The sequence below is a fragment of the Phascolarctos cinereus genome, unplaced genomic scaffold (assembly GCF_003287225.1).
Source record: "Phascolarctos cinereus isolate Bilbo 61053 unplaced genomic scaffold, phaCin_HiC Scaffold_3;HRSCAF=262, whole genome shotgun sequence".
NCBI classification, from domain to species: Eukaryota; Metazoa; Chordata; class Mammalia; order Diprotodontia; family Phascolarctidae; genus Phascolarctos; species Phascolarctos cinereus.
Genome location: NW_027555736.1, coordinates 232,438,217 through 232,455,930, shown reverse-complemented (window position 1 = coordinate 232,455,930; position 17,714 = coordinate 232,438,217). Strand labels below are relative to the sequence as shown.

At 40.9% G+C, this 17,714-nt stretch overlaps 1 protein-coding gene across 1 annotated transcript in view; it reads right to left on the bottom strand.

The window, feature by feature from the left end:
* MAP3K9 (mitogen-activated protein kinase kinase kinase 9) overlaps nucleotides 1–12,037 on the bottom strand; it is a 120,152-nt gene extending 108,115 nt beyond the window's left edge. The window contains 2 exon segments of the mRNA XM_078151492.1: nucleotides 1,298–1,711; nucleotides 11,216–12,037. Coding sequence (XP_078007618.1) covers nucleotides 1,298–1,711; nucleotides 11,216–11,630 — 829 coding nt within the window. The 5' untranslated portion in view covers nucleotides 11,631–12,037.
* Between the last annotated feature and the right edge of the window lie 5,677 nt (nucleotides 12,038–17,714).

Here is a 17,714-nt window from a genome sequence, read left to right as displayed (position 1 = left end):
GGCAAGGGAAAACACAATTGATGAAGAATTAACCTCCACTTTCTAAAAGAGTAAACCAACCAAGTACAGCTTGGCATGACACTGATGGCTTTTTTCAAAGTTCCGTGCTGAATTCTAAGATATTTTTGAAAGAGAAAAACAGCTCTAACTCATGTCTGGATAATAAAGTCCTCCCATCTTCACTATACCATGCCTTCATGCTGGGATTATAATCTGCTTTCTTAACTTCATTCATCTATTTCCTCCTTCTGTCCAAGTGGTCTATAGTAGATATACTATAGTAGATAATTCCTTCGCACCCACCAATGCCACCAAATGCCTCCAACTCACAGGTGAGACCTTTGATTGACAACAACAACAGCCCTGACTATGGAGTCTTGTGGGCCTTGACATTATCGGTCAATCAGATAAATGAAACTAAATGTAATTTTCAAAAACCTAACTGATATCTTCTTAAAAATAGATTCAGGGGGACTTATTAAGCCAAGCTCTGAATTTCTGCCCACCATTATATTACACTGCGGTCCAACTTCTCTGAAGCTTAATGTTTTCTCAAATAGCAACTCTCAGATTCATCGGGCACCCAAAGGACAGAGTGAGAATTTTAGCTCTAAGTGTGAGAAGTCTCCTGGCTGAAAGAAAGACAGCAGGATTCTCGCAGTTGCTGAAGAAGAATGGAACCACCTACAGGGTGATTTCATCTTTACAATAGCCTAGGTTCCTAAGCATAAATCTCATAATAATTATACCTTATATTTATAGCTTCCAATTATGCCTTAATTCCACAGATCTTAAAACATCCAAAGGGCAAATTCTTAATTATTAAAATCCCCTTGGGAGGCACATATTACTATCTGACACTTCAATTCCCTTAAAGTTACAAACACACAAGAATGGATTCATTCAACGAGCATTTATTAATGATATTATGTGCAAAGCTCCATGCTAGGTCCTAGGTGGTTTAGATAATGTGCTTAGTTCCTATTGGGAGGTATGTAAACAAATTCATAAATATCTATTTTAAATAATGATCCAGAGAAAAAGAAATCTAAAGTAACAAAGAGAATTTGATAATTCCACAATCATAATACAACATAACTACCAAATACCAATCATATATGATATCTGTTCCATTTCCATATGTGCTCTTTTCTTCCCTGGTACCCAAACCACTCCACACCTACTCAGGCTGTTTTCTGCATGTAATTTCGTCACAAATACACTCAGAACCCATTCTAGCCAAGGCTATCATTTGGCTCCATGCACTTCCTTCCACCCACCCTTCCACCAGACTCACTGTTGCTGGATTTGAGGTCCCGATGGATGATGGGGACAATCGCTTCATCATGCAGGTAATTCATCCCCCTGGCAATCTGCACAGCCCAGTTCACTAATATGTCAGGGGGGATTCTTTTTCCTGATAACACTCGATTTAAGGATCCTCCACGTGCAAATTCCATGATCAAACAAAGATTGGGTTCTTTCAGGCAAACCCCTCTCAGAGCAATGATGTTCGGGTGCTTTAGCATGGCAAAGAGTTTGGCTTCCTGACGAACATTCTCTATTGTCTGGCTGATGTCCTCATCAGGGTCATGGCGGGCAGCTTTCACAGCAACTTCTTCTCCAGCCCAAAAAGCTCGATACACTTTTCCAAAGCCCCCAATGCCAATGATCTCCTCCAGGGTCAGCTCTGCAAAGTCAATCTCTAATACTGGGCAAAAAGAAAAGAGAGACAGAGGTAATATGGCAAAACCATTCTGGAATAAATCATTTAAATCTCAATACACAGAGAGACCACTGATTTTAATCACGGAAATCTGACATGGAGACTTTTACTATGATTGGTCATTTCAACAAGTATCAGCACGGAGGGAAGGAGCAAGGGCAAGTCTAAAATGAATATAAGAAATCATACGCCAGCAACAGCCTGTGTTACTAATGCCATCTATTCAATACAGCCCTAGACTTCACAAGAACCACATTTCCGCACTGAATCTCCTTTCTGTCTGAGGCCATGACAGCATCAGCTTCATCTAGGATGAATTATAATGGCTGTGCAGAGCTGAGAGCACGCACTAAAGTTGGTGATTTCCATGTAAGCTCTACCCTCAAAGGAAGATTTTTTTAAAGGGAAAAAACACATAGTAATTACACATAAAAGATACACTCAGGCTTCAGATGAAACAAATTGGGCGTGGGAAAGGGAGGAGCAAGAACATAGCTCATATTCAATAAAAGCCAACAAACTTTGACTAATCACTTGCAAAATATTGTTCTATATGCTGGGGACATAGCAAATTAAAAAAAAAAACTCTTGCCCTCAAGGAGATTATTTTCTACTGAGAGGGGAAGAGGAAAGGAAGGGATACTCCATGTAAATGGATATATATACATGATAATTTTAGAAGGAGAGAGAAAGTACTAACAACTAAGAGGTTCAGAAAAGAGGTTCAGAACAGGCTTTTCATAGGAGATGGTACATGAGCGTGCCTTGATGAAGCCAGGGATACTAAGAAGGGGAGGGACAAGGAGAGAGGGCTCTTTAGGAATTAGTGACAGCCTGTGCAAAGAAACAAAGGTGGGGGGTGTGATGCTGAGTTTGGGGATTGGCATGTAAGTCACTTTTGCTGAAATATAAACTGTATGAATGGAAATAATGTGTAATACCTGAAAAGGTAAGCTGGAGCCATATGACAACGAGCTTTAAATGTCAGGCTTAAGAATGACAGCATAGTATTTTTCACATTCCCTCACCCCACCTCAGATTCATTTCTTTTCCAGCTTTTCCTATTTCTATCGAGGACATCACCATCCTTTCAAATGTCTCAGAATCTTCCTCAACTCTTCCCTCTCTTTACCCTCAATGCCCAGTTGTCAAATCTTGCCAGTCCTACTTTCATAACAGCATCTCACATCTGTTTCTGAGCTCTCATGATAGCTCAGGCCCTCATCACCACTCTAGGGGACTATTACAAACAACTTCCTAGTTGTCTCCAGGGCTTCCATTCTTTCTTTTCTCTTCCTTGTGGTCTTTCTCAAGCTCACGTCTGAACATGTCTCTTACCTGTGCAGTAGCTTTCTATTGCCTCCAGGATAAAATATACACTGCTAAGCTTGACATTTATTTATATATTTGTTGAGAAAATTTTTAAACATTTTTTCCCAATTACATGTAAAGACAATTTTAACATTCTTTTTTAAAATTTTGAGCTCCACATTTTTTCCCTCCTTCCCTCATCTCCCCTCTCCCTGAGATGGTAAGAAATTTCATATAGGTTATACATGTGCAATCGTGCACATATTTCCATGTTAGGCGTGTTATGAAAAGAGACACAGACAAAAAAAACCCACAAAAAATTAAGGAATGTAAAAAATACTATGCTTTCGTTCTGTTCTAAGACATATTGAGTTTCAAACCAATGAATATATAGACGAACATTTTGTAGGCACTAGAGATATAAAGGCAAAAGCAAAGCCATCTCTGCTCTCAAGGAGTTTAGAAGGGAAACAGCATGTACATATATATAAGTGCATACAGCCATGATCTAAGAGGGGGAGGCAAGGAGACAGGGCCTACCTCTTTTGTTTCATTTGAGCCTCACTTAATACAAGTCCTTGTAAAACAGTGTGCTCTATATCTCTCTCCCCACACATATATGCATATATATAAATATTCACACATACATGTATATACACATATACATACATATATGCACACATGTGCACATATACAAATATACATATACACACACACACACACACACACACACATATCCTAAGAGCCACCGATGGCTTTTAAACCTAGCTCATGTTCCTCCATAGTGGGTTTGTGGACAATCAAACGAATGGAATCAGCATAATTTTCTTGCTCTGCTGCCGACTAAGCAGTTCTTCTCTCTTAGTGAGTGGCTGATGTGACCATTTGCCAAGCTCCTGCAAAGCAATGGTCTTACAGAGCTGATAGTTACAGGGGCCAACTAAAACCTTAATACACAATCTTATACATGTTACACAGCATTCATGTCTAAAGGAATCACTACAAGGAAATGGAATAATACAAAAGAACTTCTACTTAATTATTAAAAGTCCTGACTTATTGCTTGCCCTCGTAGAGTTGAATTTGTTAATTTTGTGGTCCCCAAGGTAATGAGTTTATAGATTTGGAACCAAAAGGGATTATGCCTCTAGGTTGGCATAGTAGATAGAGAATAAGATTTGGAATCAGAAACAAAGACCTGAATTCAAATTTACCTTAGATAGTTACTAGCCTAGTGATCCTAGGCAAGTTACCAAATCTCTCCCTATCCACAAATTGGAGATAATAATAGCACCTATCTCACAGGGCTCTTAAGGAGATCAAATGAAAGGCAGCTTGGCATTATGGATAGTCAGGAAGATGTGGTTCAACTTCTGCTTCTGACACTTCCTAATTGTGTGACCCTGGACGAGTCACTTAATCTCTCTGGTTGAATATTCTCATCAGTAAAATGGTAATACTGCCTGCAGTACCTAACTTACAGAGTTGTAGTGAGGTTCAGTGAAACTGTATAAAATACTTTGCAAACTAACATGTATATATGCAAACATATGCATATATACATACACACATGTATATATCATATATATTGTTAAAATCACCACCACTACCATTATTTTCTTCTTCTTCTTCTTCTTCAAAGTAACCCTATTATCTCTAAAAAGATTTGTAAATAAAATGCTGGCACAATAAAACTCATATAGGAAAATCTGAGGTGAGAGTCATATTTGCCATGCACCACACAGAAAGTCAAAGGTTAAGAAAAGAATAACAGTTCACTTTTCCATCATGCTTTACAGTTTATACAATACTGTCAGGATAGTGGAAAGAACATTGTATTTGGAGTCAGAAAATCTGGCTTTGAGTCTTAACTCTGACACTTAGCACCCTAGTGAACTTGTGGGAGTCACTTGACATTTCTCAGTCTCAATTTCCTCAGAAATAAAATAAGTGAATTAGATCAGATGATCTTACAGATTCCTTCTAGTTCTAAATCTACGATCTTATTAGTCATCCTAATTAATTAGCTTCCTTATTAGAAAGTCAGTGAATTCAACTCTGCAAGGACAACCAATAAATAGACTGAGACTTATAAAAATAAATGCAAAGATCAGATATAAAATCTCCTGAAAAAAACTTAAAGATAAAATTCAGAATTATTCCTAGGCCACTTAACAGATGACCTACATATCTGCATTATTCCCTTCTGGTCAATCTCTCAGGCCTTTAGTGTTGTTCCAATTGCTAATGATTTTCAAAGATTGTTTATAAATCATTTCTCCTTGTTTAAGGTATAGCTGTTATGTCCTTCCATTGCTTTTCTTTCATCTTAATTTTGTCATGAGATTGGTAGTTTATGCAAAAATCACGCTTAAAAAAAAGTTGGGTGACATTTTCTGCATTTAGCAAAGATAATATGCCTTGTCCAAAAAAGAGATGAATGCTTAAAAGTTCCTAACTGTATTTAAAAAAAAAAAAAGGAAAAGACACCTATTGGCCTTTTCTTAATCCTCAGCTGACTAAGCACATTATAAATTCATGCTATCTAGCCTCAACTGGCCCTCACTGCAGAAAGATAGGCTTTTTATTCCTTCCTAATTGAGCCCCTATATCACTCCCCACAGAAGTTATTCCAAACCTTCTCTCCTCGGACCTCCCACCTAGCCTTGCCTCTTCTCTCAGCTGAGGACTATGACTCTAACTTTACAGAGAAAACTGAGGCCATTCTACATAAGTTCCCTCTTCTCAAAACCCCTTGATATCATCCTCTACTCTCTCTTCCTTTCCTCAAGTCTGACATAAAGTGGCCTTCCAACTTTTCTACATGTGCATTTGATCTCATGTCTTCTCATCTTCTTCAGCAAAATGCAACCTCATTCATTATTTCTCTGTTACATCTTCAAACTTATACGATCTATTGGCTCTTTCTCTACTGTCCTCAAATATGCACACATCTCCCCCATCCTTAAACAACCTTCACTAGACTCTACCATCTGTTTAAACTATAGTTCTATATCTCTTCTTTTTTTAAGCCAACCCTAGAAAAAGTCATCTAGACTCCCAGCTTCCACGTCCTCTCTTCTCACTCACTCCTTAATCCTTTGCAGTATGGGTTGTAACAGCTTCATTCAACTGGAAACTGTTTTCTTTAAAGCGACCAACAGTCATTAATGACCTGTCTGCGGAGTTGTGAACTGATTCAACCATTCTGCAGGGCAATTTGGAACTGTGCCCAAAGGGCTATAAAAACATGCATACCCCTTGACCTAGCTATACCACTAGTAGGTCTGTATCCCAAAAGAGATAAAAAAACAAAAAGGAAAAGGATCTATATGTACAAAAATATTTATAGCAGCTCCTTTCTAAGGGCAAAGAACTGGAAACTGAGAGAATGCCTATCAATTAGGGAATGGCTGAACACGTTGTGGTATGTGATTATGATGTAATAATATTGTACCATAAGAAATCATGAGCAGGATGCTCTCAGAAAACCCAGGAAAAATTTGCATGGGCTGATGCAAAGTGAAATGCACCGTGTACAAAGTTAACAGCAACACTGTAAGATGATCTGCTGTGAACAACTGAGCTATTCTCAGCAATACAATGATCCAAGACAACTCTGAAGGACTTACGATGAAAAATACTATCCATGCCCAGAGAAAGAACTTTGGAGTCAGATCACCCAGAATCATATCCGGCCTCTGACACTTACTACCTGTGTAGAGATGTCATTTAACTTTCCTGGGTCTCAGGTTCATCATTTGTAAAATGAAAGATTTGGACTAGATGCCCTCTGAGGACCCTTTCAGCTCTAAATCTATGGACTTATGATACTGAACTCATGGTGCTGAAGGAACAGCTCCTCTGGTTCCATCACTGGAAGGAAGAGAAAGAAGGCCACATGGGAAAATATGGCAACGACCTCTTTGGTTACAACATAAACCTTAGTTTCTTGTTTCAACATAAACCTTAGTTTCTTGTTTCATGCTTTATGGAAACAAGATATATAATCTGTATTAGCTTTGAGACTGATGTTCCGGTAAAACATGAGAGCTATATAGAAAATAATAACACTGGAGAATGACTCTTCTGAGAAGATGCTGCCCTGGTGTTTCTTTTTCTTGGGGATTATAGCTTATTCATCTGTGAAACTAATCTTTATTCTCTGCTCCTGTAAAACTTTAGTGCTGGTTTTAAACAAGAATCAGGTCGTGAAGTTTCCAGTACAAGCTGCAACTCAGTAACCTTCCATAAAACAAAAACCATATTTGTTCCACTCTGGGGTAATGCTTCCCACCCCTCAGATCATATGCAATAATATAAGTACATTTCTGCATGCCCAGAGCAAGTGAGCTGCATATTCTTCCTGTTCTACAAAGAAATAGCTAAGGGTGCTCATAATTAAAATCTAAAACAAATTGGAACCTCCCTTTTGCTTTCTACTCATGCAGTAATGAAAGTATAAATTACCAAATAAACATGACATATGCTCTGTGTGAAAGAAAAATAAAAGCACTTCTTGACAGAAAAAAAAAATTTAGCCCACCAGACTATTCCACCCAATAAAATACAATATAAACAAAGGGGTTTTTTCACCCTTAAGAATGAGAAAAAACATTAAAAAGCTCTTGAGTTATATATGCCAACCTTATTGGGAGCCAAACTCTATCACTTATGCTAACTACAACGAAAATAATAGCTTATCCTATTATATATGAAGTAATAGATGTGGGCATATTCCATAAAGTTAAAAGTGATATACTGATATAAGATGATATTATCAATAGCCTCCTAATTATCAACAATAGAGCCCTAAAAAGTGATCTTTCTACCTCTAGTGTCTTCTCTCTCCAAACCATCTTTACACATCTGCTAAATATGCTTAAAATTCAGATTTGATCATGTCACACTCCTACTCAATAAACCTCAATGTCTCCCTATTGTTCCTGGAAAAAATATAAAATTCCTCAGCCTAGCACTCAAAGCCCTCCACATTTTGGCTCCTAAGTACTTATCCAGTGTTATTTTATATTATTCCCCTCTCCAGACTCTTCTTCAAACTGCCCTGCTATCTAGCTGTTTCCTATACATGATATGTACATATGTACATGTTTCCCATATATATTTCATCCCCTCCCCCTGTGCATTTGCACATGTGGCCCCCATGGATGGACTGCCATTCCTCCTCACCTCCGTCTCTCACAACCCCTACCTTCCTTCAAAGCACAGTTTAGTTGCCACATAAGACCTTTCCTCATCTCTCTGGTCATAGGCACTCTCTCCTTGAAATTATTTGTATTAGTTTATGTATACTTTGTATTTATTCATACCCATGTTGTATCCCCTAGTCAAACATAAGCTCCTTTCGGGCAAGAACTGTTGGTTTTTTTGTCTTTCTATCTACAGGAACTAGCACAGTGCTTGCAGGAAATAGATGCTGAACAGATGTTGGCTGAATTGAATTTTTTGGTGGAACAAAACTTGGGGAATTCTTGTCATCCATATTTGAATAGAGTTTAATGATAAGAAAATTTCATTTTAAAACACCAACATTTAAAATCAAAATATATAGTCCTTCACATCATGTTCTTTAAGACCCCATATACAGTGTTTGTACAGCTCAATCACAAAATACCCAGAAGAAATCCTGAGGGGTTGGGTAGGTAGTTCAAGGAAAATATTATTAGTAGTTCTATCCCACTCCAGGTCTCTGGTGACAAAGATGCCCATTTTTATTTTCTATATAATACTAAATGTATATAATTCTATATAATACTAAAAGTATGATACTAAATACTAAATAAATACTAAATGCCACCTAGACAGCTGGCGGAACTGATGACGTCTAAAAGACAAAAAGTACACTTGCTGGCAATCTCCAGAACCAGGATAAGGACCAAAGGAAAGAATTCACAGGGATCTTGTCTGGTACTAGGTGACTTTAGTCTCCGAAAGGTATCACTTCCAGCAACATTACTCAAGGTCCACTGAACAAAGTCAGTTCTTTCCACTTTTGTGAATGTTATGAGGATTATTCTATTTCCTATCTTTCCTTCACTACTGAAGCTCAACCAGCTCTACCCTGGGGGAATCTTATAAGACCCAAATTTGACTTTTCTTAGTAGAGGAAAAGCTCCTAAAATGGAACAATGTCAATCTACATGGCTCATAGAGCTCAGGATCATTTTTATCTTCATATACATCCAGTCCAGACCACTGCAACATATTTCAGAAGCCATAGAATAGAAGACACTGAAGAAAAGTGAACTTTTTAGTACCTATTAAATACTCAATTCGACATACTTTTATCAAGAGCTTCTGTGCAATCCAATAAGATAAACTGCTATGAATCAGGCATTATGTTGGATGCTAAGTCTTCTTTACCCTAATTTTAGGTGGACCCAATGAATAAAGAGCAAAGGCTTCACTGGCAGAAAACATCAGACTCTGACTTAACTTAGTCACTAAAATGCCCATTCACTTCTTTCTCTGCCATACTACCACATTTGCCACTAATTACATCTGAGAGCACTCAGTTGAATTTTGAGGCTGTTAGTTCAATGGACTTAGTACCTCGACATCATTCACAAGAGCTCTTTTCAGAATCCAAAAATTATAAAGATCAACATGTAGCCATATGCAGTTTTAAATTCAATAAGGCAAGATGAGAACTGTGGGGGATCCCAAATCGGGGGCAAAAAGAAGAAGAGAAAGAAAGATTTCTGGTTTTGTTCTAAACTACTTTCGTGGAATAAGTTACAAGTCAAGAGCAGAGAGTAGTTTCACAATAGAGATTGTTAAACACTGAATTTTTAAGTACTGATAACAACATTCTTGCTAAGAACCTGTGTTTTCCTTTTATTTTAAAGGTCAACTGGGATATGAAATATGGCGTAAATGTCAGTAAGAAGTAAAAATATTCAATACTTGGTATCATAGGTTTAGAACTTGAAGGTACTTTAAATGTCATCTAATCCAACTCGGTCATTTTTTTTCTTTACAAATAAGGAAGCTGATGGCCCAGAAGATTAAGTGACTTGCCCAAAACCATGAAGCACCAGAGGTGGTATTGGAAGCCAGGTCCTCTCACTATCTTTCAAAAAAAAGTCTAAACATACAAAGGAGCATTTCAGATTTTTTAAAATCTTGTCGTTTTTTGCTTTCTGTCCTTTAAAAATAACTAACATTGGCTGCTTCGTGTGGTAATTTATGTCCTTGGAGTTTAATGAGATTTACTTATCAGATGTGAGTATGGATTGAGGATCATTGAGAGATTTAAGACAGTGACAAAAATACTATTGATCATGATCTGTCATAGTAAAAAACTAGTTTTAAGACCACTGTAGGAAAAGAGAGCAAGAAATATTTCTAAAGGTTCTTTAAACAGCAGGTTAAAAAAAAACAGCAGGTGAGTTAAAGAACTGGAATTCAAGCAATGAACTTTGTACTTCAGATACATTTTCCCACTCCCAACTCACCACTTCTTGGGACATTATTCACCCAGTGAGGCCCCTAACAATATGCTTCCTTGGTGTAGAGATAAGCCAAGAAAACTATACAATATTTCACAGAAATTTCAGCTTTGAGGAAACCTGGGGTTCAATGAACTTTTCAACCCAGCCCTGTCTTGGACTCCCCAATCTTCCTTTCAGCAAATGCCCATGCAGGGTGGGGGAGGAGTGGAGGTTAGTGGATCTGATGACTAAGATCCTCACAATATTGATGTAATGAAAAGAGCTGTGTGACCTTAGGTAAGTCACTTTTCACAGATCCTCAGTGTCTGTAAAAGGAGATAACCTCTAATGCTGCTCTTAGAAATACCTGCGTCGTTATGAGCCTACTATTACCCACCTGCACAGTAAAGGGTGAGGGGCTCCCTGAGCTAGGACTTGACTTTGTGGGGGTAAGTCACAGTAGATGGTAGTCCCATCAAAACTGAAAAGGCCCAAAGCCTGAGATTCGAGGATCCGCCTGCGCACCATAGATCTTATCGATGGCACTACCAAGCCCCTGCACCCGGCGCAAGCGCGCACCGGCTACCCGCTTTCCCATGGGTACCCCCCCTCCTTCCCTCAGCAACCTTCCTGCCCCAGTTCCCCCACTAGAGCCAGGCCCCTCCCCTCCACCGCGGCACCTCCAGCCCTCCTCTCTGCACCTCCTGTCCCGCCTTGCCCTTACGGTGGATGGCTGGGTAGCAGCTGGGGTCTTCCCCACCGGGCTGGCAGCGGCTGGAGAAGGCGCTCCGAGGGGTCACGTAGTTGCTGGGGAAGATGCCCACCCGCTGATTCAGCTGCCCGGTCCACCAGCCCTCGTCGCCGGACACCTGCGAGTCCTTGGACAGCACTTCCACCACATCGCCCAGCCGCAGGGTGAGCTCGTCCTCTCCCGCAGCCTCGTAGTCGAACACCGCGGTCCAGAAGGGCAGTGGTGGCTCGGAGCCCAGCTCCTCCGCCACTGCCACGGCCACCGCCGCCCCCTCTTCCTCTTCCTCTTCCTCCTCCTCCTCGCCCCCGGCCCCGGCTCCATCCTCCCCGGGCGGGGCGGCGGCAGCAGCGCTCGCCAGGCAGCCGAGAAGCGCGCGGGAGGGATCCATGGAGCGGGAGATCCATGGAGCGCAGGAGCCGCCGCTGCCTATTGTTCATGCGGCTCCGCAGAAGCTGGGGGACCCCTCCCCCGAAGGCAGCGGCCGCTGCAGGTAGGGTGGAAGGTGGCGGAACAGAGTAGGACCGGGGGCCGGGGTAGGGGATGTGGAGCGAGACCCCCCTCGAGGTGTCCCGGCCCGAAGAGCCCTCAATGTAGCACGGGGGCCGGGCCGGATCCCCCACCTTCCCTCCTCCACCTCCTCCTGTTCTACCTCCACCACACAGAGGTGGTGGGGTGGGAGGGGTGTGGGGTTGGGGATAACCCGTTCATGAAGCCAGCGTTGCCAGATCTGCTGCCCAGAGCAGCTCCCGACTCCTCGGTCCTCTCTTCTCCCTACTCCCCTCCCCACCCCTTTCGTCCTGTCTTCCTAGCCTAGGCTGCACGCCCAGGACCACCTGACACCCACTCCGCCCCGCCCAACCCTGCGGACTAACTGGGGCGGGGATGGAGGACCGGGTGGCAGGCGGGGACTCCTGCCCCACCCCAACCCCCGGTTTTCACCAGCTTCCCTCCCCATTGGCCACAGAGATCCTGGGTCCACAGGTTACACTGGTTCTGATTGGAAATGTCCTTCCCCCCCCCCACCGCCCCTCAACTGGTCCCCTCCCATCTACTCTCCATCCCTAATGAAAAGCACGCCTCCTCCGCAGGAAAGTCTCCGCCCCCCTCGCCCCCCTCCCGCTCTGGTTTCTCATTCTCAAACCCATGGATCAACCCTTTCCTCTAGCCCATTGGCCGGTGTCAGATTCAACCATTGGTGAGGAGCACCTGTCGATTAACCGTGAACGTACTGTCTTCCTCAAGTGAGGAGAACTCAAATTTTATTGGGTAGGCTAAGAGGGAAGGGTGTGTTCTGATAGGTAATAATCCACCCTCCATTCAGATTTAGTAAGAAACCTGAAGGAAAGAGCTGTTTCTTTGTTTGCACGGAACTGAATCGGAACCTTTCTTGAACATCACCTAAAGCTTTGACTTTCTCAGGATGTGCTAAGCAAGGGTTCCACTCCACGCGGGAAGACTCTTTTCCTCCATGTCATTTTTACATTTGGACTTACTTCCTCCTCTCTTCAGACCTTCAACTCTTGCTCTATGATGAGGGTAAAAATAATCTACATTTGTCTAACATTTTTATACGTTATCTTGTCTCTATAACTTTCCCATCTGCAGAGCAGCCCGTAGTGATTGGTAGGCAGGATTTCCTAACCTTTCTGGTGTCATGGACCCCTTTGGCAGTCTGGTGAAGTCTACAGACCTTTTCTCAGAATAATGTTTTTAAATGGAGAAAATAAAATACTCGGGATTACAAAGGACACCAATTAGGATGAATTCTACTACAACCCTGCTGAAATCCCCCATTCCTTAAATCTTTGGGGGTTTTTTCTGTTTCCTGTTCTCTGTGGGACTTATATCTTGGATTATTGCTGAAGAGCCAAGTTTCATCATTTTGATGGTTATCAAATACAACCCAAATGGGTGCATTTGGTTGGTCTACAAAGTAATATCTGCCAATACCTATTTTAGTTTTTAGTGGTGAAGGAAGAATCATAAAGTCATGGGAATTTGGAATTGGAACAGTCCTCAGATCAACTATTTCAATTCAGCTTAATTTGACACACATATAGTGTGTTTATTAGGGGCTGGGATACAAAGATGAAAAATATCGTAGTCCATGCATCAGAAATCTAAAACCTAATACACAGGAATTATAAGTTACGTACATCTAACATTAAGAACTGATGCATTGTCCCTAGTCAGCCAGTCAACAAGCGTTTAACAAACACAGTGTCCCAAGAATTGTGCTAAGTCCTGGGAGTACAAAGGAAGGCAAAAGTACAGTCCCTGCCTTCAGGAAGTTCACATTGTAATTCCAGAGTCAATGTGTACAAGATACATAGAGTACAAATAGAGGGTTATCTCACAGGGAAACCACTAGTAGTGCAGCATAGGGGGACGATAATCAGGAAAGGCCTTCTATTGTTCAATTATTTCTGACTCTTCATGACCCCATTTGGGGTTTTCTTGGCAAAGATACTGGTGTTTTGCCCTTTCCTTCTTCAGCTCGATTTACAGATGAGGAAACTCGGGCAAACAGGATTAAGTGACTTGTCTGGGGTCACACGGCTAGTAAGTATCCGAGGCCAGATTTGAACTCGGGAAGATGAGTCTCAGTTAGAAGCCCAGTGCTCTATCCACTGAGCCACTCAGCTGCCCTAAAGGGCTCTGGCAGAAGGCCTTGAAGTAAGCCAGTGAAAGAAGGTGGTGGAGGTGTTGTGGTCTGAGAGATTGAGACCCCTCTAAGACTGGAGTGAAGGATGGGTCGTCTGGAATTAATTCATAGACTCAAGCATTCTTTAAGTCAAGGTGGCAAAGATTTATTGTTACGCTTTTCATGGGACAAGGATTCTTAAGGAACCTGCAGGAGACTGAGGATGGAGCTAGGGTTTCTATGGAAAAGGGCAAGGGAAAGGAATGCCAGGGACACTGTGTCTTTGGGAGCTATGGATGAGAAAGTATAGGGAGTATACCAGACAGGGAGGGAGATGACAGAGGTATGGATCTTCGGAGACTGGCAGGAGTAAGAGTCCTTGGGCTGGCCAAGGACAAAACTCCTTGGGCTGGGCAAGGCACCCCTCTCCCTCTGTCTTCATGAGAGAATGCTCTGCAACAAGGGAAAGCTTTCTCACAAGACTTACTAAGGAATTGGGAGGCTTCCAGAGACATAATCTAAGGGCTGGGGCCTGAGCAGCCCAGCACTCTCTCACTCAGCTTTGTGTAGCCAGAGTAGGAAGAGAGATAAGGGTTGTGCTGAGGCCCATGCATGAATAACTGCTAGGCACAGTGTCCTTGGGCTGGGGAGAGATTGTCAGAGACAGTGTTTCTGAGACTAGGGAGAAATTGGGGTCCAAGTACAAGCACAAGCACCCAAGCACCCCATCATAGGTAAGAAGAGGGAAGATTCCAAGCATGAGAAACATCTAGGCATGGTCAGGAAATAGAGTTTTGTGTGGGAAGAAGAGCAAGAAGGCTAGCATTGCTGGATTCTGCATCATGTGGAAGGGAACAAAATGCAAAAAGACTGGACAAGTAGGAAGCAGCCAGGTTACGAAGGACTTTAAATGCCAAAAAGATGTGTGTATACATACATGTATGTATATATAAATATGTATATATGTGTCTGTATATGTACATAATATATATGTGGATGTATGAGAAGGGTTAGACTCCCTTTTCTTATACTCCAGCTCACTATACACCAGGACAAAATACTTAAGGATAAAGTTTTGGTTTGTAAGGGACAACTATGTATATTCTATACACAAAGTGGATGGTAAACACAGAACACTCACAAGTACACCTTTGACAGACACAACAAACTAAATAAACATCCTAATTATTGCTATTCTTTGACAAGAGATACTTAAAACCATTCAACATGAAGCAGTTTTACAGGACAGCTGATTAGGAATTTTGGACTTAACCTCTCCTCTGCTGTTTCTCTCAAAGCCTATATTTTCTGGCAAGATAGGCAGGCGATTGGGTTTATCATTGAAACCAGGAAGAACTAAGTTTAAATCTTGCCTCAGATACTAGCTGTGTGATTCTGGACAAATCACTTGACCCCTGTCTTCCTCAGTTTCTTCATTTGTAAAATAGGTATAATAGTAAAACTTACTTCCCGGAGTTATTGTATTAATAAAATGAAATATTTCTAAAGCAATTTTGCAAACTTTGAAGCACTATATAAATGCTTAAGATAATAATTATTTGTATTTAAATTAATGTCTATACTTAAAATATTTATATTTTACATATAAATTGTATATTTAAAATAATATATTTATGTTTAAAATAATTGTATTTCAAATAATGTTTATATTTAAAATAGAATATTTATATTTAAAATAATATCTTTCTATTTAAAATAATAATTACTATTAATACTCCTTGGGGTAGTCACCTTTAAGAGGGCTAGAGTACCTGTAAGAGAATCCTTCTGAAGTGTGGTCAGCACCAACTGAAGAGCCAGTATCTCCAAACCTGTTGAACTCACTAAAGTGGTCACTAAGTCTAAACATGTACATCTTGAGAATGTTTGGTCACCCATTCAAAAAAGGAAATACAAAGCAGAAAAAGCAAACAGGAACCTAAGAACAAGTATACCTAGCTGAGTTCCCCTATTCTAGCTACTATGTGGAATCAATCACTATGTGACATAGTGAAGAAGGACCAGTCCTCCCAGGAAGTTAGATAATGCCACCTGAAGGGTTGAAAGAAGAAAGAACCAGAAGCTGTGTCTCCTTTATAACTGAAACAATGCCGTCCCTTTCTGCTGCTGCCTCAGGTCTGAGAGAGGACCAAGGAAGCCTGCAGGATTTGGTGTATCATACTAAAGGAGCATGGAAGAATTTAGGTGGCACAGTGGATAGAGTATGGACCATGTAGTTAAAAAGATCTGAGTTTGAATTCTGTCCTTGAACACTTATTAGCACAAATTTTCAGTGAAATTGCTCCAGCAGCATTGGTGAGCTTGGGGGTAGGAATGGGAAAGACAACATAATACCATTCAGAGTTAGAGGACCTGTATGACCTTAGGCAAGTCTTTTAACTTTTCTCATGTAAACATGTGGAGAGGATTGATGATGCTGAGATCCTTTTATGCTCTGGCAAAGATACTGGAGTGGTTTGCCATTTCTTCCTCTGGCTCATTTTATAGATGAGGAACTGAAGCAAACAGGGTTAAGTGATTTGCCCAAGGTCACGCGGCTAGTAAGTGTCTGCGACCAGATTTGAACTCAGGAAGGTGGGTTTTCTTGATTCCAAGCCCAGTGCTTTATCTTCTCTGCCACCTAGCCTCCCTTTAACCATAATACTGTTATACTAAAACGGACGTGAGGTTGACTCAGGTTTGGGATTAGCAGGAAAAGGACAGACGGTAAAAGGTTCAAGGGCAGAGGATGGTGCATTGTTGAATTGGCCAACTATAGATTCAAGACTATTAAAAAACAGGAAGTGAAGCTCAAATTGAGGCAGGAAAGAGAATAAGCATTTCGTAGTGCCTACTATGTGCCCTTTACAAATATTATCTCATTAGATCCTCACAACAACCCTGTGAGAAAGTGCTGCTATTATCCCCATTTTACATTTGAAAAAATTGAGGTAGAGTCACACAGCTAGGAAGTGTCTGAGGTCTGATTTGAACTCAGATCTTCCTGACTCCAGACCTAGATCTCCATCTACTCTATCACATAGCTACCCTCACAACCACTGAGACAAATAGTTGCTCAGTCTCCTCTTGAACAACTCCAGTGTTTTTCCATTTTGGCTTTATATCTCAAGTGCCTTTCACAGAATATATGGCTAATGAATGTTGAATTGAATTGAATTGAACTCACCACTGCAAACAGACTACTTTGGAATGACCCTAACTGATGCCGTCCAGTAACTTGGTCTCCATCTTTCCTACAGAGCTATAAAGAAGAAATATCTAAAACGCAGTTTGCTATGGGATTAATTGGGATAGGGAATTGAAAGTGATGGTTATCATTATGAATCATGATTTTCCATACTACTTTCCCTCCTACTCTTGAGCTTTTCCTGTTAGGTTGATTGCACTGTGGATCACTGCTACCTACATAACAGATGGTAAAGAATCAAAACAAATGAGCTTTTTCTTTTAAGGCTGCCAAAGCTTCTAGTATAGTTCATAAGCTAGTGCTACATCACCCCAAACTATTTAATTACTTGTTCACATTTTAATGCTTAATATTTTTGTATATGCAAATAAGGTATGAGACTGTACTGCAACTTGCCTTTGTGATATAATAGTAGCGTGGACTTCAGAAAAAAGTCTTTAATATTTCAGGATTCACTAGTGTTCGAATAATTATCATAGGTGATATGTATATAGTGCTGTAAGGCTTGCAAAGTACTTTGCCTACATCAAGTCATTTGATCTTCACAGCAACCTTTTGGAGCAGCTATGAGGCAGTGAGAAAATTGCAGGTCTTAACTGAAAACACCTGGTCATAATATG